The 27,138-nt window shown below is 45.0% G+C and overlaps 1 protein-coding gene across 1 annotated transcript in view; it reads left to right on the top strand.

Annotated features, from left to right (window-relative positions):
• aarsd1 (alanyl-tRNA synthetase domain containing 1) overlaps positions 1-22,253 on the top strand; it is a 36,415-nt gene extending 14,162 nt beyond the window's left edge. The window contains exons 8-12 of the mRNA XM_028819991.2: positions 6,046-6,112; positions 10,795-10,886; positions 11,068-11,122; positions 17,055-17,149; positions 22,000-22,253. Of these exons, the coding sequence (XP_028675824.2) occupies positions 6,046-6,112; positions 10,795-10,886; positions 11,068-11,122; positions 17,055-17,149; positions 22,000-22,138 (448 nt within the window). The 3' untranslated portion in view covers positions 22,139-22,253. The remainder of the gene's footprint in view (positions 1-6,045; positions 6,113-10,794; positions 10,887-11,067; positions 11,123-17,054; positions 17,150-21,999) is intronic.
• Positions 22,254-27,138: the final 4,885 nt, after the last annotated feature.

Here is a 27,138-nt window from a genome sequence, read left to right as displayed (position 1 = left end):
TGGACACGACCGCCCACACCACCGCATATACCCTCCATGATAGTTCATCACGCGGCGGCTTCCCACCGAGGCGCATATTGAGCCGTGGCGCACGCCCCAGAGTCAAACGCAGCGGCTTCCCAGAGTCGGTAGGTGGCGCCCAAACAACACAACCTGTTCACTACACTTGCTCTAATCCACTGTGCCAGTAATATTGATCACATAACGGTCACAGACTCAAACCCAGCGGCTTCCCCGACTCAGTGGCTGGCACACGAACACCACAACCTGTAAACTACACTTGCTGTGCTCCACTCTGCCGGCAGTCGGTGTCAGCAAAGGCAACAGAATCGCGTCTCCACAAAACGAAACCGCTTTAGTACAGATATGCTTATTGAATTAAATGACATTTCCCCAGACGCACCCACCCTCCATGATATGTCATCCATCCAGATATCGGATGGAACAGAAACTGATTGCCATTCTTGGATTTCCGATTTGCTAGCGAATCGCGGGCTTACTTGTAGATAATAAGTAACAGAAGCAGCATAAAGTATAAAAACAGAATAGAAGTATAAAGTGTAATGTGCAGGTAGGTGTGTGATGGACAAGTCAAATACAGTTACAGTTGTGTGAGGTACAGTCAAAGTAAAAAGTATGTGAACCCCTAGGAATTCTCTCTATTTATGTCTAATTCCCATATAAAACCTGGCCGTATCTTCATGTCAGTCCCAATAATGAACAAACACAGTCTCCTAGAACTAAAGATACACAGATTTTCAGAGAATGTTTGACCATATTGAATAAATCATTCAAACTGTGAAACTGAAGGTTGGAAAAAGTAAGTGAGCCCTAAGTTAATGACTTTTTAAAAAGCGCATTGCAGTCCGAATTTTGCACACCTGGAGTCCATTTAATGACACGAGTTCAGAGGTGCGGCCTTGAATGACTTTGATGGATCACAAACACTCTAAAGTTTTTAGTTTGAGCTTTGGACAAGAAGCATATCCAGATGGGAATCATGCGTCGCACAAAATAGCTGTCTGAAGAGCTACGATGGAGAATTGTTCATCTACGTAAGGCTGGAAAGGGTTACAAAGTCATCTTAAAGATCTGAGATCTTCATCAGTCTACTGTTAGGCAAGTTGTCTATAAATGTAGACAGTTTGGTATTGTGGCTACTCTGCCTAGAAGTGGGCGCCCTGCCAAGATGACCCCAAGAGCACAACACAAAGTCAGCAATGAGGTAAAGAAGAACCCCAGAGTGACAGCAAAGGACTTGAAGAAGTCATTAGAACTGGCTAACATCTCTCTTCATGAGTCAACTATATGCAAAACATTGAATAAGAAAGGAGTCCATGGCAGGACACCAAGAAGGAAGCCACTGCTATCCAAAAAGAACATTACTGAAGGAGCACTTGGACAGCGGTACTGGGAAAATGTCTTGTGGAGTGATGAAACCAAAATTGAGCTATTTGGGAGGAACAAGCAGAACTTCATTTGGTGTAAAAAGGGCGCTGCATATCAACATCAAAACATCATCCCTACAGTAAAGTATGGTGGAGGGAACGTCATGATTTGGGCCTGCTTTGCTGCATCAGGGCCTGGACAGCTTGCCATCATTGAGGGGAAAATGAATTCACAAGTTTATCAACAAATTCTCCAGGATAATGTGAGGGTGTCTGTCCGTCAACTTAAGCTCAGGAGAGGCTGGGTGATGCAACAGGACAATGATCCCAAACATCGCAGCAAATCCACAGCACAATGGCTTCAGAAGAACAAACTCAGCCTTGTGGAGTGGCCCAGTCAGAGCCCAGATCTCAATCCTGTTGAGTGACTTGAGGAGATCCACACACAGAAGACAACCAAGGAATATGGAAGAGTTAAGGCAGTTCTACAGGGAAGAATGGGCTCAGATTCCCCCTGCTGGATATGCAGGTCTGATCTGCAGTGACACTAAGCGCTTGCCAAAGGAGGGTCAACCAGTTATTAAATCCCAAGGCTCACTTACTTTTTCCACTACCACTGTGAACGTTGAATGCGTTTGTAAAATAAAGACATGAAAGAGTAGAATTGTTTGTGTCTCACTGGCTGAAGCTCATCGTCTCTATCAGGACCTGGGACTTAGATGAAGATCAGATCACTTTTTAAGACCAATTCATGCAGTAAACCAGATCATTCCAAAGGGTTCACATACTTTTTACTTTGTAGATAGAATGAGGTGAACGATGGTTATAAACTCCAGTCAGTTATTTAGGAGTCTAATGGCCTTGGGGAAGAAAGAGTTCTTTAGCCTGGACATCCTGCATTTCATAAATCGATACCTCCTGCCTGAGGGTAGAAGCGCGAACAGTTCGTGTTGGGGGTCCCTGAGGATCGAGGCAGTTCTCCTGCGGATTCTGCAGTTGTAGATGCTCTGCAGAGAGGGCAGTGGGGTCCTGGTGATCTTCTCTGCAGGCGTTTGAGGTCCATAGCAGTAGTGTTGTCATACCACACGGTGATGCAGCTGGTCAAGATGCTCTCAACAATGCAGCTGTACAAATTGCCGAGGATCTTAGTCGACATACCAAACTTCCTCAGCCTCCTCAGAAAGTACAGACGCTGCTGGGCCCTCTTGACCAGTTATGTGGTGTTAAGTGTCCAAGTGAGGTCCTCACTGATGTAGACACCCAGGTATTTAATGCTGCTCACCCTTTCCACTTCAAGCCCTGAGATGAACAGTGGCTGGTGAGGTCTCCTCTCCTTTCTCGTGTCCACTATCATCTCCTTCGTCTCGTCTGTGTTGAGGGTGAGGTTGTTGTCCTCACACCATGACGGCAGACTGGCCACCTCCCTCCTGTAGGAGTGTGAGGGCCGTTACCAAGAGCAGCAGTTCCAAAGTCTCAGGGCTATGGAGGTCAACGGCTGTGGTATTCCAACATGTGAGGGGTCCGGTGATGGTTGTGGTGGTGCCTTAATGCTTTTTGTTAACTTTAGAATGATTAATATTTGGTGTGATAAATCAATCAGGGTTTAATTAGTGCTTTTGTGAGCCCGTTTCTAGAAGTCTCTACAAAACAAACGGGTTTCTTAACCTTCCTCATGGGTTTATATAACAAAAGAATGATGGCAAAGGCAAGGAATGTATACTAAAAGGGAAACATGTGCAGTTTAACTTAGTTATTCTAATATTAATAATCAGAAATAAAACTATACATTGTGTGTTGTCACACCAACAAAATAAACAGAAGCCAGAAAAGTTTTAGGGTAGCCGCCCCGTATATTGTGGGTCGTTGTAACAGCAAAAGAAAGTGAAGTTGTCTGGAATTCAAAATGGAACTGTCCTTCATAAGCCAAACTGACAGTTTTATGGAAAGGTAGAGGATGAGATGTCATCAGGGCTGGAACCGGGAGGTGATGTCATCGGGGAGTTGGGGGACGGATGTGATGTCATTGAGGTGGGGCGGAGCCAGAAGTGCTGTCTTTGGAGTTAGGTGGGATTTCCTGTAATTGGACTGCAGAGGAAAGGGGTGTGGAATATAGGGGGCGCTCTCATTCCCTTGAACCCTCAGATGATACGTCAGACACCAGGTAAAAGTCCAGATAATTGAATTTATTGTTATTATAATGTGTGCACCAAGCACTTCCACTATTCTCAACAATAAATCAATAATCAATAATAATTCCAAACACAATCCTCCAACTCCCAGCAGCTCCATCACACTCCCACCCAACTCCGGCTCGATCTGCTGGGGTTACCCATAGTCCTTTTATACTTCTTGACCCGGAAGTGTTTCTGTCCCTCAGTCCATGTGACTCTTAACACTTCCGGGTCAAGTGAAAACTCTTCTTCTTCTTTAGCCCGGAAGTACTTTATTTCTTCCATCCTCGTGGCAGGGAAGTACTTCCGGGCTGTACTGATAATACACGTCCTTGAGCCTCCCTGCAGCATCCTCTGGTGGCCCCCATGGTATCCAGCAGGGCTATGAAGGAAAACTGCAAGGTCCATGATGCCCTGCTGGAATTCGGGGCATCTCCACACTGCAGGAAGGCCTCCACCTGGCAGCTTGGGGGTATTGGCCGGGATAAGCTGCCGGCCATAGTCCACAGGGGAAAAGGGTTAGTGCACTTCGCCATCCTCTGGTCTGGTGTGGAATTACCCTCCTTTGAGCCCTTTAGCTGCACACGTTTGACAATATGAAAGAAAAAATGTTTATAAGCAGGCCATCTTACATGAGTGCACAGAGCAGAGTGAATTGGAAATTAAGGAGAAGTGCATGTAAAACTGAAGCCAGGAAGCACATCTTTATGTAAAGAGTTGTAGGACTGTGGAGCAAACTACTGAGACGTGGAGTTAAACCTGGACAACCTTCAAGAAGAATCAGGATGAGAGAGCAGGATAGTGTAGGTATTAGCTAAACACAGGGACTTGTTGGACTAAAGGGTCTCGTTTGCTCAGAATATTCCTGGTCTTCACTGCTGCTGTACATTTCCAGGTTACCGCTGGTGGAATGTGACGCCATTGTTACTATGGATGGATGGATAGATAGATAGATACTTTATTAATCCCAAGGGGAAATTCACATTCTCCAGCAGCAGCATACTGATACAAAAAACAATATTAAATTAAAGATTGATAATAATGCAGGTAAAAACAGACAATAACTTTGTATAATGTTAACGTTTACCCCCCCGGGTGTAGTTGAAGAGTCACATAGTTTGGGGGAGGAACGATCTCCTCAGTCTGTCAGTGGAGCAGGACAGTGACAGCAGTCTGTCGCTGAAGCTGCTCCTCTGTCTGGAGATGATCCTGTTCAGTGGATGCAGTTGATTCTCCATGATTGACAGGAGTCTGCTCAGCGCCCGTCGCTCTGCCACAGATGTCAGACTGTCCAGCTCCATGCCTACAATAGAGCCTGCCTTCCTCACCAGTTTGTCCAGGTGTGAGGCGTCTTTCTTCTTAATGATGCCTCCCCAGCACACCACTGCGTACAAGAGGGTGCTCGCCACAACCTTCTGATAGACCATCTGTAGCATCTTATTGCAGATGTTGAAGGACGCCAGCCTTCTAAGGAAGTATAGTCAGCTCTGTCCTCTCTTGTACAGAACATCAGTATTGGCAGTCCAGTCTAATTTATCATCCAGTTGCACTCCCAGGTATTTATAGGTCTGCACCATCTGCACACAGTTACCTCTGATGATCACGGGGTCCATGAGAGGCCTGGTCCTCCTAAAATCCACCACCAGCTCCTTGGTTTTGCTGGTGTTCAGGTGTAGGTGGTTTGAGTCGCACCATTTAACAGAGTCCTTGATTAGGTTCCTATACTCCTCCTCCTGCCCACTCCTGATGCAGCCCATGATAGCAGTGTCGTCAGCGAACTTTTGCATGTGGCAGGACTCCGAGTTGTATTGGAAGTCCGATGTATATAGGCTGAACAGGACCGGAGAAAGTCCAGTCCCCTGTGGCTAACCCTAACCCAATGGTGTCCTTTCACGTGTGCCGGCTGCCTCTGATCATTTTTAACATGGTGGAGGGTGTAATGTGTTACACTAATGCTGCAGATCATCTTATGAATTAATCCATTATTTGTGCCAAGCACATTTAGTGAACTTTAATCTAAAACTTAAATGTTTATTTGAAGTAATGTATGCATTACAAAATAACGTAACGGGACATTCTCAACATGTCTTGATTCATTTCAGGGTGCTGGGTTTGGCAGAATCTGTTCCTGCAGTGTCAGGTTCTAGACATAAACCCCTGTACATTGTTTTAATATTTCTGTTTTCACAGGTTAACCTGCTCATTTAGTTTCTCTTAGTGTGTAGACCTCTGGAATTCTAATTATGGCCTTAAACTTCACAGTTCAGTGCTTTAGCCTGACTACAGGACTACGGTGACATTTTGTAGTAAGTTCCTGTGGAACTTTGCATGCTGGGAAGTCTTGCTTTGAGTGTAATGTATATGGAGTGGCCTGCTTTGAGTGAGTCAGCGAGTCTGAGGTGGACACTGTTTGTTGTACCTGCTAAGAGGCCACACTTCCTAACACTTTCCTAACACTGAACGCTTTTTATTTTTCTTCCTCACAGAACTGGCCCAGAAAAGCATGTTGAAGCTGTAGACAAAATTCAAAAGTCTGTAAAGATGCTACAAAAGGTATGTTAGAGGACAGCTTCCAGATATATAAATCTTAACTGGACAGAGAAAAGACAAGGTTCCAGAACTTGTTACTGTAAATCATTTGGGTTGAAGTACATGCAGATCCTCCTCATCAGTTGCTTTCTCCCTTCCTCTTCTTGGTTGTATTTTGAGAGACTCGTCTCCTTGGTCTAAAGTCCCACTTGTGGACTTCAAAAAGTTTCCGCACTTTTATATTTTCGGAAATGGTGAAGGCGGGAGCAGGAGCAGTGATTGGTTGTCTCTGAGTGGGTCATGTGACTGGGAAAATTGCTTCGCAAAGGAAGGTGACTGTGTAGAAAAGTGAGGTCATTTGTTTTTGAAATTCTTAAGTAGAGTTAAGAAACAAAAAGTGCGTTTTGAACGTCCCTCATATCTCCACAAGTGGGACTTTAGGCCAAGGAGATGAGTTTCTGTCAATTTTTTTTTTCTCCTTCTGCTTTGCTTGTTGTCTGTGATGGTGAAAGATTACAGTTGTCTATGAATCCTAAGGACATGTAACGTTCCCCACATGCTGAGGCACCTCTCGGCCTGTGTGTGACTAAAATAAAAAGATGGAGACGTCAAAATCAAAGGGAAAATTAAAAATCAAAGCCGAGAAGCAAATTGTATTTTCAAAAACACTAACTCCACAGTGGTGCCTACTTGAGCTGAAGCGAACTTTCACCAAGTTCTTTGCCAGATTTGTCCCATGTGTTTTTTGTGGGATACGAACTAGATAGATAGATAGATAGATACTTTATTAATCCCAATGGGAAATTCACATTCTTCAGCAGCAACATACTGATACAATAAATAATATTAAATTAAAGAATAATTAAAGAGTCGCATAGTTTGGGGGAGGAACGATCTCCTCAATCTGTCTGTGGAGCAGGACAGTGACAACAGTCTGTCGCTACAGCACATTTATAGCATGATGTCAACAGGATCAGGCAGGTGATGCTACCTGGAGCGCTGGGTGAACAACTAAAACAGACTTGAATAAAAATTAACATTGTCAATTCAAAGTCAACATGGTTAAACCACAAAGCCAAAATCCTTAACATAATAAAAACATGAACTGAATAACAGTCTACATATGGAGTGCCCTTAAACACGACATCACCCCATTGCAAGGCCACAACACACACATACAGCAGGTGGCAAAGAATGAAATGTTTAAGCATTAGGGAAGCAAAAAAAGTTTTAACTTGTAATGTTGGCTGCAGTTTGCACATACAAGCAGCACATCGTGAGTATCCTCAAAACAAGAATGTCCAGCACTAAAGACGAAAGAACCATAAGCCCATTTCTTGTTTGGTTTGGAGAGTTAACATCCAAAGGCCGCCTGTAATATCTGAATGGCACTCTAGTGTTAAGGTTACAGTTGTGCTTGAAAGTTTGTGAACCCTTTAGAATTTTCTATATTTCTGCATAAATAGGACCTAAAACATCATCAGATTTTCACTCAACTCCTACAAGTAGATAAAGATAAACCAGTTAAACAAATGAGACAAAAATATTATACTTGGTCATTTATTTATTAAGGAAAATGATCGACTATGACATATTAGTGAGTGGCAAAAGTATGTGAACCTTTGCTTTCAGTATCTGGTGTGACTCCCTAAACGTTTCCGGTAACTGTTGATCAGTCCTGCACACCGGCTTGGAGGATTTGAGCCCATTCCTCCGTCCAGAACAGCTTCAGCTCTGGGATGTTGGTGGGTTTCCTCACATTAGCTGCTCACTTCAGGTCCTTCCACAACATTTCGATTGGATGAAGGTCAGGACTTTGACTTGGCCATTCCAAAACATGAACTTTATTCTTCTTTAACCATTCTTTGGTAGAATGACTTGTGCGCTTAGGGTCGTTGTCTTGCTGCATGACCCACCTTCACTTGAGATTCAGTTCATGGACAGATGTCCTGACCTTTTCTTTTAGAATTCTCTGATATAATTCAGAATTCATTGTTCCATCAATGAAGGCAAGCCGTCCTGGCCCAGATGCAGCAAAACAGGTCCAAACAATGATACTACCACCACCATGTTTCACAGATGGGATGATAAGGTTCTTATGCTGGAATGCAGTGTTTTCCTTTCTCCAAACATAACGCTTTTCATTTAAACCAAAAAGTTCTATTTTGGTCTCATCCGTCCACAAAACATTCTTGATAGCCTTCTGGTTTGTCCACGTGATCTTTAGCAAACTGCAGATGAGCAGCAATGTTTTTTTTGGATAGCAGTGGCTTTCTCCTTGCAGCCCTGCCATGCACACCATTGTTGTTGAGTGTTCTCCTGATGGTGGACTCATGAACATGAACATTAGCCAATGTGAGAGAGGCCATCAGTTGCTTAGAAGTCACCCTGGGGTCCTTTGTGACCTCACCAACTATTACACGCCTTGCTCTTGGAGTGATCTTTGTTGGTCGACCACTCCTGGGGAGGGTAACAATGCTCTTGAATTTCCTCCATTTGTACACAATCTGTCTGACTGTGGATTGGTGGAGTCCAAACTCTTCAGAGATGGTTTTGTAACCTTTTCCAGCCTGATGAGCATCAACAACTCTTTTTGTGAGGTCCTCAGAAATCTCCTTTGTTCGTGCCATGATACACTTCCACAGACACGTGTTGTGAAGAGCAGACTTTGATAGATCCTGTTCTTTAAATAACACGGGGTGCCCACTCACACCTGATTGTCATCCCATTGATTGAAAACACTGGACTCGAATTTCACCTTCAAACTAACTGCTAATCCTAGAGCTTCACATACTTTTACGACTCACAAATATGTAATATTCATATCATTTTCCTTAATAAATAAATGACCAAGTATGATATCTTTGTCTCATTTGTTAAACTGGTTTCTCTTTATCTACTTTTAGGACTTGAGTGAAAATCTGATGATGTTTCAGGTCATATTTATGCAAAAATATAGAAAATTCTAAAGGGTTCACAAACTTTCAAGCACAATTGTATACCCCATGTGGAGTCTGCATGTTCTCCCCACGTCTGTGTGGCTTCCTTCCCAGTGTCCAAAGGACATGCATGTTAGGTGAATTAGTGCTGTTCAGTAGGCCCAAGTGTGTGTGTTCACCCTGTGCAGGGTTTGTTTCTGGATTGCTGTGCTAGCTGGGATAGGCAAAGCAAACCCCCTAATCAACACCACCCACCCTTCCCTCAGGTTGTCCTTGACCAAGAGTAGGCAGGATAGAAAATGATATGACTCTTAGGGCTCGTTTATACTTCACACTCAGAGCGCGTACGCGCACACATCATGGCTGCCACGCGTTCATTTCACGCGTCCTCTGAGCAGGTCCTTCAAAATTAACGTGATGCGTGCGCGAGTTGCAGTACCAGCAAAAAGTCGGGGGGCACAGTGTGCTAAAAGTTGGAACGTGACGTCAGAGTCTCTGTTTACTATCTTAGTCTCTTTGTGGGTCCTACGAGATCGATGTGCGCGCTTCAATGTTTGATGAATGGTTCGATGTGGTGAAGCAAAATGCCGACATACAGTTGAGATGCATTCATGGTGCTTTTATTTTCAAGCATTGCATATTCCCGATCGTAATGACACGACACATTTTAAAAGTCTCACACACCATCTTATGTGCCGTCTTTTTTTTTTCCTGTGGTTTCCTCCTGACCTGACAGCAGCGGCAAACAGCAACAGATCGCCACACAGAACATGTGACATGTCTGTTATTCCAACTCTCTGCACATTTAGAATCCTAAGATTTCTACTTGATATCATTTTCATCATGAAGTGCATTAAAGTATGTATGCTACATTTTATGGATAAATCGTTAATTTCGTTTCAATACTGTTAATAATTACACACATGGGGGTGACACGGTAGCACTGCTGTCTCGAAGGGAGTCACGTCCCTGGTATTCCCTGCCTGGAGTTTCCATGTTTTCCTGCTGGGTTTCCAAAGATGTGCAGATTTGGTGACACTAAAATGACGCCAGTGTGTGTGTGTGTGTCTGCTTGTATCCACCTTGTGATGAGCGTCTGCCTTGTGCCCAATACTAGCTAGAATGGACACATCCCTGGATTGATGGATTTAATCATTAAACATCCTTTTCAGAGATATTGCGGTAAGGTGTCATCGGAATTTAATGGCTGTTCCAGGCAATTCTCAACACAGCGAAGCCGAACCTGCTGTCACCGTGATGATATCTCGCACTGCCACCTGCTGGATTCCTCCAGATTTGCGTAAAGTACGTATGCGAGTATAAACAGTACAACGCTTGCGTAGCAGGAGCGTCCACTGGAGCAGGCGTCACGTCGCGTGAAGTATAAACCCGGCCTTAGTGTTAAAACGTGAAGACAGAAAAGAGCAGCCAATGCCTCCTTTTCTCTCTCTGCAACCAAAATACCAAACAAGTCCTTTTCCGTATAGTTTAAATATTGCAGTTCCGAGCTGAACAATTTCAGTTTGTCTTTGCCTCAGTGTTTAAGTGGTAATTCCCAGTGGTGTTTAAATGATCAGTTCTCTTTAGCGCCCACTACAGGCACACAGGGTGTGATTTGGTGCTCAGAAAACACCGAGTGACGACTTCCGCTGTTAGTGTGGGATCAAGCAATTGAAAGCTCAGCTCGGCTTTGCTCTGCTCTAAAATTCTACAATGCATCCACAGTTTTTGATTTGACAATTTTTTTTTTTCTGGGTGTCCTGGCAGAGTAACCTTAACCTCCTGCGTGACTTGGCAGTGCTGACGGCCCAGGCCTTTAAAAGTGATCCAAAGAGAGGCAAGCTGTTCACTCTGCACCGGTAAGGAATTGAACCGTTCTGTCTATCTGTCTGTTAAACGTTTGAGCAGAAGGACCCTGAAGTGGCCATTTCTGTTCCCTACCTGCGTCTGCTGTGCACTAAAGACCAGTGGGGGTCTGGGAGATGAAGGTGGTCTTTAAAGCAAGCTTGTCATGTTAAAAATGTTTTTTTTTTCTTTCAGGAAAGAAGGAGACAATGAATTCATGAATATTATAGCAAATGAGATTGGCACGGAGGTGAGTTCTACATCATAATCCTGTGATTTGTTTTGTCTGACCATTAAGATGTGGCGCTTCTTTTAATACAATTTAATGTGACTTTGGGCAGTTGTTTTACACCTGAAGTCAAGGTGGGGTGTGCGTTTTGGCATATAATGCGAGTCTGATTGGCACATGTACTGTAAGAGCCCACCTACGCCATTATCTGTTTGTGGATAGCCTATGTGTAAGTATAGTCAAAAAATTCAAATGTTTGCATCATTGTTTTAAACATCATTCACATCATGTGCAGTGCTATGAAGGAGCCGTGTTCTTCAGTCACTAGGTCTATAAACTACAGTATGGCCCCCTGTGTGAAAGAAGTGAAAACAACAAATGTGCCCTGCCCTTGTTAGAGAAACACTAGGGGGCTTCGCGCGTCAACCCCCATGTTTGGTTTTCCGGATACAAAATTTTAAGATTTTTTTTTTCTTTGAATTGTTGCTATTTCGTTAGTTTCACTTTTATTTCAGAACTTATGTAAAAATAATATTTGGAATATTTGGAGTCCCAATATGCTGAATCTTTTAAATGAGGTCACCGAGACATGTGTTTAATGACTTTGTCAGGTTAGAGATAATGAAAACTGGAATTCAAAAGACTCAAAAAAAAAAATGCAGGCATGAAACACATGTACAGCGAGATACAGAATATGAAAGCAGAAAAAAACTAAAGTGCCAAAAAAAAAAAAAGAAAGTAAACATCACATTAACACAAAGAAAGAGAAATTATTACTCGGAGCAGGTGGGCTCGTGTTTGTATCTCCGTCAGTTGTGGTCTTTCGTTTTGAACCCGTGCCTGCTTTGCTTCCGCAGTTTCAGATGCGCGTTGTAGGCGCCTATGTTCATTGTATTTGTCCATGCTGGCGCGTTTTTGTAGCTCCGTTAGTCGAGCTGTTTGGTTTTGGAGCCGAGACAGTTTTGCTTCCGCGGTGTCAGACGCGCACTGTAGGCACCTACGTTTATTTTCTTTATCCATGTGGGCTCGTGTTTGTAGCTCCGTTAGTCGAGCTGGACCGTTTTGGAGGCGTGACCGTGACTCCATTAGTTATCCGTTGTTCACCGTTAGTAATATGGATAATTGCACTTACTGTTAATACGGAGCGTTTTCTGTGGTTGAACTGTTAATGATGCATCACTGTAATGTGATTTACATATGCTATATGGTTTGGACGTGTGAGGATGCCGTATGTTTAATACGGAGAGTTCGTTGTAGGCGCCTGCGTTCATTGATTCTATCCAGGCGGGCTCGTGGTTTACCATTCTCGGTTACTTTCACGCGCCTTCCGTACTATCTTTGTGTACCTGTGGGGCCTCCGTAGGTGTGTTAGAAGCACGTAGACCACGCTGTGTAGTGAGGACGTTTAGTTCAGAAGCGCGTTGTAGGCGCATGCACCTTTCGTACTTTCACGCGCCTTCCGTACTATCTTTGTGTACCTGTGGGGCCTCCGTAGCCTCTTCCGTTTGACTCTGGGGTGCAGCGCAGAATCAGCTTTTTTGTGTGGCTGTGTCGTTAGCGATGGGCGTGTTGTTGCTTCATTTCTCATTCATGTTAGTTGAGCTCTTTTGTTATTGGGCCGTGACTCCTTCGTTTTCGGGCTTGCGGTTTATGAGACGCGCACTTTCGGCGCCTGCGCACTATGTCTCATGGTCCCATCGCCGTGTACCTGCGTCCACGCCTTCCGGTTTACCATTCTTGGTTAGTAAAATGGATGTGCCACCCACAAAAACAGACTGCATGTTAGAGATGTTCAGATTCAGAACAACTGTGCGACCAGAAATGGTAGTTAAAAAGTTACACGATGCAGCAGTCTGCCATGCCATGGTTGTGGTAGGACCTCCACAGGCCTATAGGACTCCAGAGCAGAAGGTCTGTAGTTCAAATTCTTAGACTAGGCGTTCCAAAGCCAACACCACCATGTATTTCCAGAACATGTTTTCATACAAATGATGGAGCTCAACATGCTTTACAAGATGAAGAAAGAAAAAAGAAAAATATAAAAATAAGGTTAGGCAATACTAAGTCACAAAGAATAAAGTAAGGTCTGATGGCCAGGAGGCTCTGATCGGGGAGCTCGAGCGACTGAGCTGTGTGTCTGGGCTTGCAAGGGTCCTGATAAAAACTAAAAGAGCCAGGCCTTCAGAGTGTCTGTCTGCGTGTCGACCTCGTCATTGAAAGATTTACTTACCTTGGCAGTGACATTCAAGACTGTGGTGACTCTTCCTATGAAGTCAGTAGATGGATTGGGAGAGCATGGGGGTCATGAGGTTGCTGGAAAGGGGTGTGTGGTACTCCTGATCACTCAGCAAAAGGACGAAGGTCCAAGTCTTCAGAGTCCTGGTGCTTCCTGTTTGTGAGACATGGACGCTATCCAGTGACCTGAGACGAAGACTGGACTCCTTCATGTGTGTCTCTCCAGAAAATCCTTGGTTCCCGCATGGAGTCCCGAATGAGGCACATGACCTGCATTGTGAGGGAGCGTCAGTTATGGCACTACGGCCGTACGGTGCGTTTCCCCTGAGGTAGATCCGGCTCGTAAGATCCTCATTGTTGGGGACCCGAGTGGCTGGACCAGGCCAAGGGGTCACCCATGTAACACCATTTTCGGAGGGTGGGACTGGACTGCGTGTCTGCCTGGGGCGTTGCCAACCAGGATCCCGAGTTGTTTCATCGTGTGGTGGGTCCGGCAATGCGCTGTACCAGTGCCTGCTCCCTGACTTGACTTGACTTGGTCATGTGGACCTCTTGCTTTCAATCCATCAATGTAGGGACTGCATGGTGCCCTGATCAGGTGGTGGGGCCGCAGATCGGCACCACAGAAAACCGGAAAAAGAACAGCAGAGAAAGTAGGGGTTAGTACTGATTGCGGAGGTATGACAAAAATGATAATTCAGTGCATGTACAGAATATCAGGGTTACACTAAAATGAAGCAGTGAGAAAGCCATGTTACAGTAACGGGTGTTTAGCAGTTTTTTAAAGTGCTCTGCCATGTCAGCCTGGTGGTAAACTCGTATTCCAGATTTGAGGTGCCTAACAGCAGATGGCTGCCCGCCTCACCACTTCTTTTAAGTTTAGCTCTTAGAATTATAGGCAGACAGATCTAAGGTTACGATTTGGCGTGTAAGCTGAAAGGCATTCTGAAGTCTAGGATGGAGAAGATGATTGAAGGCTCTGTAAACCATCAGCAGGATTTTAAAGTCAATTCTAAATGGCACAGGTCACCAGTGTAGGGACTTCAGAACTGGAGAGATGTGCTCGGATTTTCTGTGATTCTTGTTCCAGTGTTATAGAATGTGATCAGAGCCCTAGTCTTATATACAGTTAGGTCCATAAATATTTGGACAGAGACAACTTTTTTTCTAATTTTGGTTCTGTACATGACCACAATGAATTTGAAATGAAACAACTCGGATGCAGTTGAAGTGCAGACTTTCAGCTTTAATTCAGTGGGGTGAACAAAACGATTGCATAAAAATGTTTCATTTAAAATTCATTGTGGTAATGTACAGAACCAAAATTAGAAAAAAAGTTGTCTCTGTCCAAATATTTATGGACCTAACTGTATAAACATCTACAGAGCATCCGGAAAGTATTCACAGCCCATCACTTTTTCCATTTTGTTATGTTACAGCCTTATTCCAAAATGGATTAAATTCATTTTTTTCCTCAGAATTCTACACACAACACCCCATAATGACAACTTGAAAAAAGTTTACTTGAGGTTTTTACAAATTTATTAAAAATAGAAAAACTGAGACACCACATGTACATAAGTATTCACAGCCTTTGCTCAATACTTTGTCGATGCCCCTTTGGCAGCAATTCCAGCCTGAAGTCTTTTTGAATATGATGCCACAAGCTTGGCACACCTATCCTTGGCCAGTTTGGCCCATTCCTCTTTGCAGCACCTCTCAAGCTCCATCAGGTTGGATGGGAAGCGTCGGTGCACAGCCATTTTAAGATCTCTCCAGAGATGTTCAATCAGATTCAAGTCTGGGCTCTGGCTGGGCCACTCAAGGACATTCACAGAGTTGTCCTGAAGCCACTCCTTTGATATCTTGGCTGTGTGCTTAGGGTCGTTGTCCTGCTGAAAGATGAACCGTCGCCCCAGTCTGAGGTCAAGAGCGCTCTGGAGCAGGTTTTCATCCAGGATGTCTCTGTACATTGCTGCAGTCATCTTTCCCTTTATCCTGACTAGTCTCCCAGTTCCCCACAGCATGATGCTGCCACCTTCATGCTTCACTGTAGGGATGGTATTGGCCTGGTGATGAGCGGTGCCTGGTTTCCTCCAAACGTGACGCCTGGCATTCACACCAAAGAGTTCAATCTTTGTCTCATCAGACAAGAGAATTTTCTTTCTCATGGTCTGAGAGTCCTTCAGGTGTCTTTTGGTAAACTCCAGGCGGGCTGCCATGTGCCTTTTACTAAGGAGTGGCTTCCGTCTGGCCACTCTACCATACAGGCCTGATTGGTGGATTACTGCAGAGATGGTTGTCTTTCTGGAAGGTTCTCCTCTCTCCACAGAGGACCTCTGGAGCTCTGACAGAGTGACCATCGGGTTCTTGGTCACCTCCCTGACTAAGGCTCTTCTCCCCAGATCGCTCAGTTTAGATGGCCGGCCAGCTCTAGGAAGAGTCCTGGTGGTTTCGAACTTCTTCCACTTACAGATGATGGAGGCCACTGTGCTCATTGGGACCTTCAAAGCAGCAGACATTTTTCTGTACCCTTCCCCAGATTTGTGCCTCGAGACAATCCTGTCTCGGAGGTCTACAGACAATTCCTTTGACTTCATGCTTGGTTTGTGCTCTGACATGAACTGTCAACTGTGGGACCTTCTATAGACAGGTGTGTGCCTTTCCAAATCAGGTCCAATCAACTGAATTTACCACAGGTGGACTCCAATGAAGCTGCAGAAACATCTCAAGGATGATCAGGGGATACAGGAGGCACCTGAGCTCACTTTGGAGCTTCATGGCAAAGGCTGTGAATACTTATGGACATGGGATTTCTCAGTTTTTTTATTTTTAATAAATTTGCAAAAACCTCAAGTAAACTTTTTTCACATTGTCATTATGGGGTGTTGTGTGTAGAATTCTGAGGAAAAAAATGAATGTAATCCATTCTGGAATAAGGCTGTAACATAACAAAATGTGGAAAAAGTGATGAAGCACTGGGAATACTTTCAGGATACACTAATTGTGGATGTGTGTGTGTGTGTGTGTGTGTGTGTGTGTGCGCGAGGCTGCAGCATGACGCTCCAACAAAACAACTCTGTTGCCAAAGTAAAACTGCCAAGAAAAGAGAGAATCTCACTTAACCGTTAATGCACAACCAATTTGATTGATTGATTGATTGATTGATTGATTGATTGAAGTGCTAGAATCCATGGTTTCTAGGAGCGTCAGTTTTTTACAGCACGGGCTTACACAGCTAGTTTTAAATAAAGGTCTCTTTGGTGGAGCACAACTGAAAGAAAAAAATGATTAGTAAAGCCGCAGGCACAGTGTAGAATATTTGATTTGATAAACTTTATTAATCCCTTTGGGAAATTCAAATTCAATATCCAAGCTTCAAATACATCACACTTGAAACTTAATTGAACATTTCAAAAGTCACCAGTCAGCATTGTGTTGCTCTGGTTAGGGTTTGTCACGTTGCACAATTCTTTTAGATGTTGTATTTGCACATTTACTATATGGCTAAAAGATTGTGGACATCTGACCATCACGCCTGTGTGACTTGTTGGACATCCCATTCCATAATGGCGGGCAGTAACACGGAGTTGTCCTACCTTCAGGCTGACACTTGGCACTCTCTGAAGGCAGAGTCTCAGCTTTGGGTGTTGGTGTTTGGCCTTTGGGGAAGCTGGCAGGTGAACCTCTGATACAACGCGTCCTTTTGTTTTCACAGGAAACGCTAATATTTTTGACTGTTGGAGACGAGAAAGCGACAGGGCTGTTTTTGCTGGCAGGCCCAGTTGAAATGGTCGATTCTCTGGGCCCACGGTAAGTGTGTGGCAACTGACTGTGCCAAATTTGAAGATGCAGGATATCACTGAAAGGTTTTTCAAGCAGAAATCTCTTTATGGTAACTCGGGGAAAGACAGCAATTATGATTTTGGCCACTAGGTGGCACAATGACATCATTTAAGGTATCGTGCTCGTCCAGCGTCACATCTGAGGAGACCAGAAAGTGAGGAGCATTTTAATTATGCAGATTGTCAAATAGAAAAATGTAGAGCAAAGCCGTGCCTTGAAATTATTAGGAGCTGAAAGCTGGCGTTACAAGCCCACTCCCTCTCACTCCACCAAGGTGCGCTCTTTTAAATGAACCCCCTGATGATCATATTTCGCTTTTTCAATCAAAAATCAGATTTCTGCCATACGTGTGGTCGTGAGACTCCGCCCAGTTCAGGGTGTTGTCTGTGTGTTTATGCCAACAAAGCAGATTTCTGTCCGCCATATCGTGAACGTCTCTTTATGGTTTCTGCCATTTGAAGTTAATCAGTTTACGAGGGATGTTCAAAAAGTTTCCGCAGTTTTTTTTTTTTTAACTCCATCCATCCATTTTCCAACCCGCTGAATCCGAACACAGGGTCACGGGGGTCCGCTGGAGCCAATCCCAGCCAACACATGGCACAAGGCAGGATTTTTAAACTCTATTTATTAAGAATTTCAAAAACAGATGACATCACATTTCGACGTAGTCACCTTCCTTTGCGATGCAATTTTCCCAGCGCCATACCAACTTTTTACTGCCATCAGCAAAAACTGTTCTTGGTTGAGCGTGTGGCCACCGATGCACTGCTGATTTCATTCCTCGTGGTCCTGGCTGTAGCTGGACGTCCGGAGTGCGCTCTCCTCCTGTCACACCAGTTATGGCCATTTTCAAACATTTCAATCCACTCATAGACGACTCTACGAGAGAGAACTTGATCTCCATACTGAGCACACATGTGGAGATGAGTTGGTGTTCCCTGCACACAAAAAGCGTACGACAGAATGCTGTTCCTCTTTGGTGCACTTTATACGTTTCGTGGCCATCTTCACCACAGGGTCATCCATCCATCCATTTTCCAACCCGATGAATCCGAACACAGGTCTGCTGGAGCCAATCCCAGCCAACACAGGGTGCAAGGCAGGAACCAACCCACCACAGGGCACCCACACACACACACACCAAGGACAATTTAGGATCGCCAATCCACCTCACCTGCATGTCTTTGGACTGTGGGAGGAAACCCACGCAGACACGGGCAGAACATGCAAACTCCACGCAGGGAGGACCCGGAAAGCAAACCCAGACGGGTCTCCTAACTGCGAGGCAGCAGCGCTACCCACTGCGCCACAGGGTGATGACTTTGATAAACTGCAAGGGACAGAACTAGTCACATGACCCTCTCAGACATGACCAATCACCTTCACCGTTTCCAACAACAATAGAAAAGTGCAGAAGCGTTTTGACCGTCCCTCGTAGTTGGTGATGACTTGAGATTTGTACATTCTTGTGTGCTGTCCTCCGCAGAACTGATGTGCCAGTGGCTTGTTTAACGCTTTCTTACTGAACATTGTGGTCAATCGCAGTTGTCAAGCATGAAATAGGATTATCTGTAGACTGAATTCAGCTTCAGATGTAGGCCTGGGGTTTCAGTACTTTACAGAATCATTCTTTAGTACATTAGCAGTTCATTTAATTAAACAAAACAGTTTCTATTGAAACGCACAAACATCACATTAAACACTTGGTGAAGCAGAAGTTAAGTCAAGTGAATATAAATGAAAATCATAATTAAGATCTGGCTGGTTGATGATGTGAAAGAGAACAAGAACTCCAGTTGACTGCAGTCCTGGGGGTCCACAGACAGAGGGGCAGCTCTGGTAACCTCGGCCTGCTGGCCTCCGTCATCCTCCTGAGTCGTCCACGATATCCAATAAAGCTGAGGGGCTGTAGACTGAAACATCTGATTGTTGAATCCCATGGTTTCCAATTATACAGTGGAAGCTAAAAAGGATTCCAACCCCTTCATCAACAACATGTATTTCTGTCGCACGTTTTCATACAAATGGTGGAGCTCAAAGTGCTTTACAGGATGAAGAAAGAAAAATGTCTTTCTATTATAAAAGGAAATCCTGTGACAAGACATTATCAGAGATAATTTAAAGTCCCGCGAGACAAGAGTTTCTGAAAAGTCCTGCCCTCCTTGCCTTACAACCACACACACGGTACAATCATTTCTCAGTTGTGTGTATTGTCCGACACAATTCATGTCCTCTCACCTCCTGTTTTACACCTTGTAGGGAGGACCGGGGAAACAAGTGTGGACGGTGCGTTACCTCCCTCGGGACGCTAGATGGCAACCCACCTGGGTTATAGCAGTGCCTCGGACTCCCGCAGGGCTTCATGGGAGTTGGAGTTCAATACAGCCCTGTTGGGATCTGCAGGCGCCGCCAGGGGGTGCTGCAGCAAGAGTTGCTGAGCCCTTTAGTGGGGCAGTCCTCCCACCACACCCAGAAGTGCTGCCGGAAATCTGTAATCAAACACCTGGAGTACTTCTGGGTGAACTATATAAGGGACCAGCAGACACCACTCTGAGAGCCAGAGTCGGGAGGAGTAGTGCAGAAAGGAAAAGGAGAATTGGCCCTAGTGTGTTTGGTGTGTGGGTGTGTTTGTGTGTGTCCTGCGGTGGGTTGGCACCCTGCCCGGGATTGGTTCGTGCCTTGTGCCCTGTGTTGGCTGGGATTGGCTCCAGCAGACCCCCCGTGACCCTGTGTTCGGATTCAGCGGGTTGGAAAATGGATGGATGGAAAAGGAGAAAAGTGTGTGCGTTTCAGTGCTTATTGGGACTGCGTTGTGCCTGTGGGAAACGGGGAAGGAATAAATAAAAAAAACATTTATTTGTTTTTATAAGTGTGCCTCCCGTGTCTGTCTGTGTCGGGTCAGGCATTGATATAGCGCCTTTTTGTTACAAATTTAAATTCGTTTATGAAAAGTACTCCGTTTCATCCTTTCAAGAAGCTTTTCTGGACAGTATTTTTCAGGCATACAATTGATTCGTTTCAGTTGATGTGGTCCTTTTATGGACAATAATTCTATACGTTCAAGATGACCCGTCAAAGACTAAGCGAAGAAAAAAGTGCAGTGCATTGAAGTGTTGGAGAGAAAAGAATTCAAAGAAGAACAATCATAATCTAAGTGCAAATTCAGAAAATAAGGAAAGTTATAATCAGCACGGACCGAATGGAATTGAAAACCTAGCAGGTCCAAGCGGGGGGGCGGAAATAAAAGACAAAGAGCAGAAGATTAAGTAGAACGTCATAAAGAAGTTCAAAAACGTCGGTGCGGTACACAGGCAGAGCAGGTTAGAGATTATGAAAGTACTAAAAATCAAAAGTCTCAAAAAACTGATAGTAAAGATCACATGAGCACTAACACGTGGAAATTATTACTCGGTGAAAGAACAGAACAGCAAAAAGAGATCGAATATATGGACACGGGTGATATGACAGAAGTATGGAGATATTGTTCAGCTTTAAAGTTTACGTCGGAGACTTGTAGATCATCTAATTCGTGTTGCCATCACGGAAAAGTAGTAAATAAAAAGGCGTATCTGCGAGAATGAAAAGATTTGTTATTTGGTGAAAGTGAAATCCACAAACGCTACACTAAATAATCTGTTCGCCTCATTCAATGCTCAAAACGTAGATTTACACGATTCAAGACCATACGCGAGATTCTGTGGTGCCGCAACAATTAAAGCCTACGACAAGTTTAATTTCAAAGAAACCACAATGCAGTCAGGTTTATATTTATGATCACGGAGAAGCGATGCAACAAAGGATTGAAAGAGTTAAATGATCGGATGTATTAGAAATTCTACAGCCAATAATGGCGACAAATCCATACGTCTAAAAGTATCGCACTTTACATGAAATTTATCTGAAAAACACGAACAAAGAAGTTTTCTTGGATATTAGATTTGTTGTGTGGTGAAAGTGAAATCCACATACACGAGCGGCAGAGACGTGAAGGGGCTGACGTGTAGCGCAGACGGGGGGGGGGGGGGTTGGCAAGCAAAATGAGCAGGGGGCAAAGCCCCTTAGTTAAATATTAAAATAAGAGTAAGTAAGGTCTGATGGCCAGGAGGACAGAAAAAAACACACAAAAAAAACCAATTTGCAGGGGGTCCGAGACCACCCACTAGACATTCTACTTAAAATCGATGATCTCAATCAGTCCTCATGGTCGTCAGGCTTCACGTTGAATTAGATGGCGCTGGTCATGTGGACCTCTGGCCTTTTGATCCATCAATGGAGGGGACTGCATGGCGCCCTGATCAGGTGGTGGTGGCGCAGGTCGTCGCCACAGAAAACCGGAAAAAGAACAGCAGAGAGAGTAGGGCTTACTGTGGATTGCAGAGCCGTGATAGAAATGATGAATCAGTACATGTACAGAATATCAGGGTTACAGTAACATGAAGCTGTGAGAGCGCCATGTTACAGTAACGGGGTCTTTAGCAGTTTATTAAAGTGCTCCACCGTATCAGCCCGGCGAATTTCTTATCAGTAAACTCGTGTTCCAGATTTGAGGTGCCTAACAGCAGATGGCCGCCCGCCTCGCCACTTCTTTTAAGTTTAGCTCTTGGAATTCTAAGCAGACCCTCGTTTTGATGATCTAAGGTCCTTCACTTTCTGCCCTCTTCATTGTGTTATATCCGTCTAGAGTTACGTCTCCATTTGCCATTTTTGCCAGTCCACACTAAATGACGCCCCTCCACTCTGTGCCAGCGTCAGTTTTGTGCGGATCTCGGTTTTGAGTTCCAGCGACTGGCCGGTAATTCCTGTTCACTTCTCCTCAGAGTGTCTGAGATGTTGGAAGGAAAGGGAGCTGGGAAAAATGGGAGATACCAGGGACGAGCAAACCGAATGAGCCGGAGGTCAGAGGTCACAACACTCCTGCAGGAATCCTTGGAGCTGCACAGCCAACAGGAGGAGTGAAGAACAGCAGGACTTGGACCAAAAGGCATCCGGACATGGCGGGTGGGCTCTCCGTTCACAATACAGCTTGTCATTATGATTGAACTAATAAAGGTGTATTTGAAATAAACTAAAAGATGACTTTGAATGTTTTTAAATTGTAGAGAATTTTGCAATAAGTGACATCAGAGAGGGTTTCTATATTCAAGTGATTTATTATCCCCCTCTAATTTAGTTCTGTTAAGGCCGTGTCACATGACTTGATTTTTTGTTTTTTTCCCAGTGATTTTCTTCTCGAGTCAGAGGTGGTCGGCGTTGGGCTCCTGTGAAGGCCGCAGTCGTCTAGTGTGGCATCCCCGGCGACTCACTCCTACTAGTCCTCGACTCGCCGCTCAGACAGGTTTGTACTTTGTCTTTGGTCCTGGCACACTTGTCGTCATTGATGACGGACCTGCTGACTGACGCCAGTGGCACAGTGAATTCTGAGGTGTGTAGAAACATCTCATCTGCTCGAGTTCCAGTAGATGCCTCCAAACCCACTGGACGGCACTTCATCCTATGACAAGATAATGAACCAAACACACTGCGGAGGTAACACGACAAAGCTAAAAAATGGAGAATTCTTGAATGGCCAAGCCAGCCACCTGATTTCAGTCCAACTGAGCAGGCCTTCCATATGCTGAAGGGGACAAGCAGGGGCTGAAGATGGCTGCATGAGGGTCCTCAGCACCTGCCGATGTCCGTGAATCGCAGGCGTTAAGCCGTCATCATATGTGACCCGCCATTGCTGTGTCCCAAACATGATGGTGGCCTGAAAAGGGGTGGGGGGGTTGAAAAAGTGTCGTGTGACAGAAATGTCTGCAGAGACCCTTAAATGAAAGTCTGCAATGCACACGTTACTCGCGTCGTCCGAATCGTTGGATTTGTAATTTTGAACTGTGGAGCAGAGGGGGTCAATCAAGAAACAATGGGGTGTTTGTGCCAAACGTGAGTGAGGACCCCGTATGTATGGACCTCAGTAAAGGAGAACGAGTATCGGGAGGAAACCCCACACCAGTGGACGAGTTTGTCTTGCCAGCATTAATGGACTTGACGTGTCACTGTGTGTCACAATATCGGGGACATTCTGAAGACCCAAGAGGCTACACGTCACCCAATACGTACTTAGTGAGGGTTAAGTGAACTCTTTTAGGGCCGATTATTATTTTTTTTGTCCTTTTGTCCCAGGGCTGAATATTTTTCAAAAGAGTTCAGTTTAATGAAAAGCACACAAAGTGACAGTTTCACAGATAAATCAACATGAAATACTTACAGTGGGTACAGAAAAGAATCCATCCATCCATCATCCAACCTGCTATATCCCAACTACAGGGTCATGGGGGTCTGCTGGAACCCATCCCACCCAACACAGGGCGCAAGGCAGGAAACAAACCCCGGGCAGGGTGCCAGCCCACTGCAGGGCACACACACACCAAACACAATTTAGGAGCGCCAGTCCACCTAACCTGCATGTCTTTGGACTGTCGGAGGAAACCCACGCAGAGACGGGGAGAAGTTCATGCAGGGAGGCGAACCCAGACGGGTCTCCTTACTGCGAGCCACCGTGCCACCCCAGAAAAGAACCCACCCCTCCTTTGAAATATTCCCATTTATTTGCTTTACAGCCTTAAATGAAAACACATTAACTAATATTTTTTCCGGTTTTACTTACTCAATGCAATCTCAAAAATCCAAGTGAAAGAAATCACAGCTACAGTTCAGAAGAATTTGAAAAAGTTAGGATATAACGGGTTGGAGAATGACTGACTAAAAAACAAGAAATCCTGAGATTAATAAAGGACCCCCCCAAACTCCATCAGGTGTCAGTGACCCCCATTTCCATTGTGGTTACTGGCTTCCTTCCACCTGTGACCAGTTGTAATCTGTGATTAGTGAAGCTGTTCCTGGAGCATTCATTCCCTTGCTTGGCAGTGCCACTGGCAGCTAACAACTGACTAGGGTGGCAAGCCACTTTCAAAAGATCTCAGGGATAGAGATGTGGACGGACATAAGGCTGGAGATGGAGACCAAAACATCTCAACGGCTTTATCAATCCCAAGGAGCACAGTACAGTCCATCATAAAGAAGTGTTTGGTACGACTAGAACCTCCAAACTGAATGGAAGAGCAAGGAGGAAACTGGGAAGAGAAGCTACCGAGAGGCCAATGGCCACTCTGAAGGAGATACAGGATTTGATGGCACCGAGTGGTCATTAATGGTGTGCATGTGAGAACAATTTGACAAGAGCTCCACAATCTGTGGCTTGTTTGGGAGGGTCACAACCTTTCAAGAAAGGCCACATTAAGGATCGTTTGAGCTTTCCCAGAATGCACCTTGAAGATTCTGATGCCAAGTGGAAAAAGGTCTTATGGTCAGATGAGAGGAGAGGAGGATAGACGTTACGAGCGGGCGCTGATACAGGGCATTGCCACACCCACCACACGACAAACCAACTCAGGATCCCAGATTAGGACCCGAGTGCAGCCATGCGACGGGTGACACCTCAGCACCACACCAGTTCAGATGGAGTGGAACCAGCGTGAGGATTTTTATGGTGGCTGGAGTGCCAATTCTGCTACCAAACCCCAAGTTTTTTCTCAGAAGGTTGGAGGGCTGGATGCAGATTAACGTCATATGCAGGACGGAGCAATTGCAGGTTATGTTCCTTGCTCAAGGGCCCAAGAGAGCAGAGTCCCATTTGGCATTTATGGAATTGAAACCGGCAACCTTTGGATTACCAGTGCAGATCGCTAGCCTCAGAGCAAAATCAGACTATCTGGCGTCAACACCAAACGGTACACCAATGCAGCTCACCATCCACAACACACCATACCTACAGTACAGCATGGAGGGGGCAGCATCCTGTTGTGTGGGGGGCCTGGGGCTCTCATTAGGGTAGAAGGAAAAATGGATGTCACATTCTTGAGGAAAACCTGCTACCCTCTGCCAGAAAGGTGAAGATGGGCAGAATGTTCACCTGTCAACACGACGACGACCCAAAGCACACAGCAAAATGGACCACACGGGGGCTGAAGGAGAAAAAAGGGAATGTCCTGGTGTGGCCAATCAGAGCCTAGAGCTAAACACAATGAAAATCTGATTTGAAGACAGCAGGCCACCAATGCTCACCATCCAATGTGACGGGGGGGGGGGGGTAAATATTGAGTGGGCTCAATCTAGGTGTGCAAAGCTCATAGAGAAGAATCAACAGACTCAAGGCTGTCATTAAAGCAAAAGTGGGGGTCAACAAAATGACATCGACATGGGGGGGGTGATTCTTTATTAATCTCAGTAGGTCTTGTTTTTGATTTTTTATCATTTTCTGAACTGTAGCTGTGATATCTTTCACTTGGATATTAGAGATTGCATTGAGTAAGTAAAGCTGGGAAGAAATATTAGTTTGTGTGTTTTCATTTAAGGCTGTAAAGCAAAAAAAAATGGGAATATTTCAAAGGGGGGGGGGGATTCTTTTCTATACCCACTGTAAATAACGTATGCCTCCTTTGGGCCCACCCTGTATCATTCTAAGGCACATCCCAATACAAATATCATTGCAGTCCAAACTCCGAGGTCACAGTGAAGGCAGGAGGACTTGAACAGAATTAAAGGGCTCGTTTATATAGATAGGGTGGTCCAGATCTGACTATGCAACTTGTAATGCAATGCAGGAAAACAATGCAAGACAAAAGAATTGTTCGAAATATCTTCCAATAAACGAATGCAGGGCAGGTGCTGCCATCTATCGGCAACAAAAATATTTTTTTTTGTGAATTCTCTACTTAATAAGTTAGAGCGCAATGAAAATTGCATAATTAGATGTGAACCTCCCTGTACTTCACGTGCAGAGCGCGTACGAGCACACATCATGGCTGCCACGCGTGCCCAGCGTTTGAGGCGCCCTCTGAGCAGGTCCTCAGAAATTAATGCGACGTGTGTACGAGTTGCAGTACCAGCAAAAAGTGTGTGTGTGGGGGGGGGGGGGGGGGGGGGGGGGGGGGGGGGGGTGTTGCAGTGTGATAACAGACGGAATGTGACGTCAGAGGCTCTGTTTACTATCTACATGTGACAGAAAGCCGCTTTGAGGATCGATGTGCGCGCTTCGATGTTTGATGAATGGTTCAATGTGGTGATGCAAAATGCCGACGTACAGATGTATTTGTGGTGCTTTTATATCCAAGAGTCTCATATTCCCGATCGTAATGACACGACACATTTTAAAAGTCTCACATGCCGTCTTTTTTTCTGGGGCTTCCTCCTGATCTGAATACAGCGCCACACAGAACACGTGACATGTCTGATATTCCAACTCTGCACAATTTGAATCCTTACATTTTTTCTTGATGTCACTTTCATGATGAAATGCATTAAAGTATGGATGTTACATTTTACAGATAAATCGTTAATTTCATTTAAATACTGTTAATAATGACACACATGGGGGTGACACGGTGGCACTGCTGTCTCGCAGGGAGTCTCGTCGCTGGTATTGCCTGCCTGCAGTTTCCATGTTTTCCTGCTGGGTTTCCTTCCAAAGATGTGCACATTTGGTGACAGTAAAATGACGCCAGTGTGTGTCTGTGTCTGCTTGTATTCACCTTGCGATGAACTGATGCCCGTCCAGGGATTGTTTCTGCCTGGTGCCCAGTGCTTACTGGAATGGACACATCCCTGGATTGATATTGTGGTAAGGTGTCCTCAGAATTTAATGGATGTTCCAGGTAATTCACAGCGCAGCGAAGCCGCACCTGTTCTCACCGTGATGATATCTCACACTGCCACCTGCTGGATTCCTCCAGATTTACCTAAAGTACGTGTGCGAGTATCAATATACTGTATATAATTCACTAAGCCGCGCGCGAGCAAGACACCCATGGAGCACGCAGGACGGAGCCACGCCCACCAACTCTAAGACCATTGGATACGACAACTCGCAGAGCCACGCCCACCAACTCGGACGCAGCAACTCACAAAACACAGCATCA

Source organism: Erpetoichthys calabaricus, chromosome 14 (assembly GCF_900747795.2).
Source record: "Erpetoichthys calabaricus chromosome 14, fErpCal1.3, whole genome shotgun sequence".
NCBI lineage: Eukaryota > Metazoa > Chordata > Cladistia > Polypteriformes > Polypteridae > Erpetoichthys > Erpetoichthys calabaricus.
Note: the sequence above shows the minus strand (reverse complement) of the source record. Positions and strands in the feature narration are given on the sequence as shown.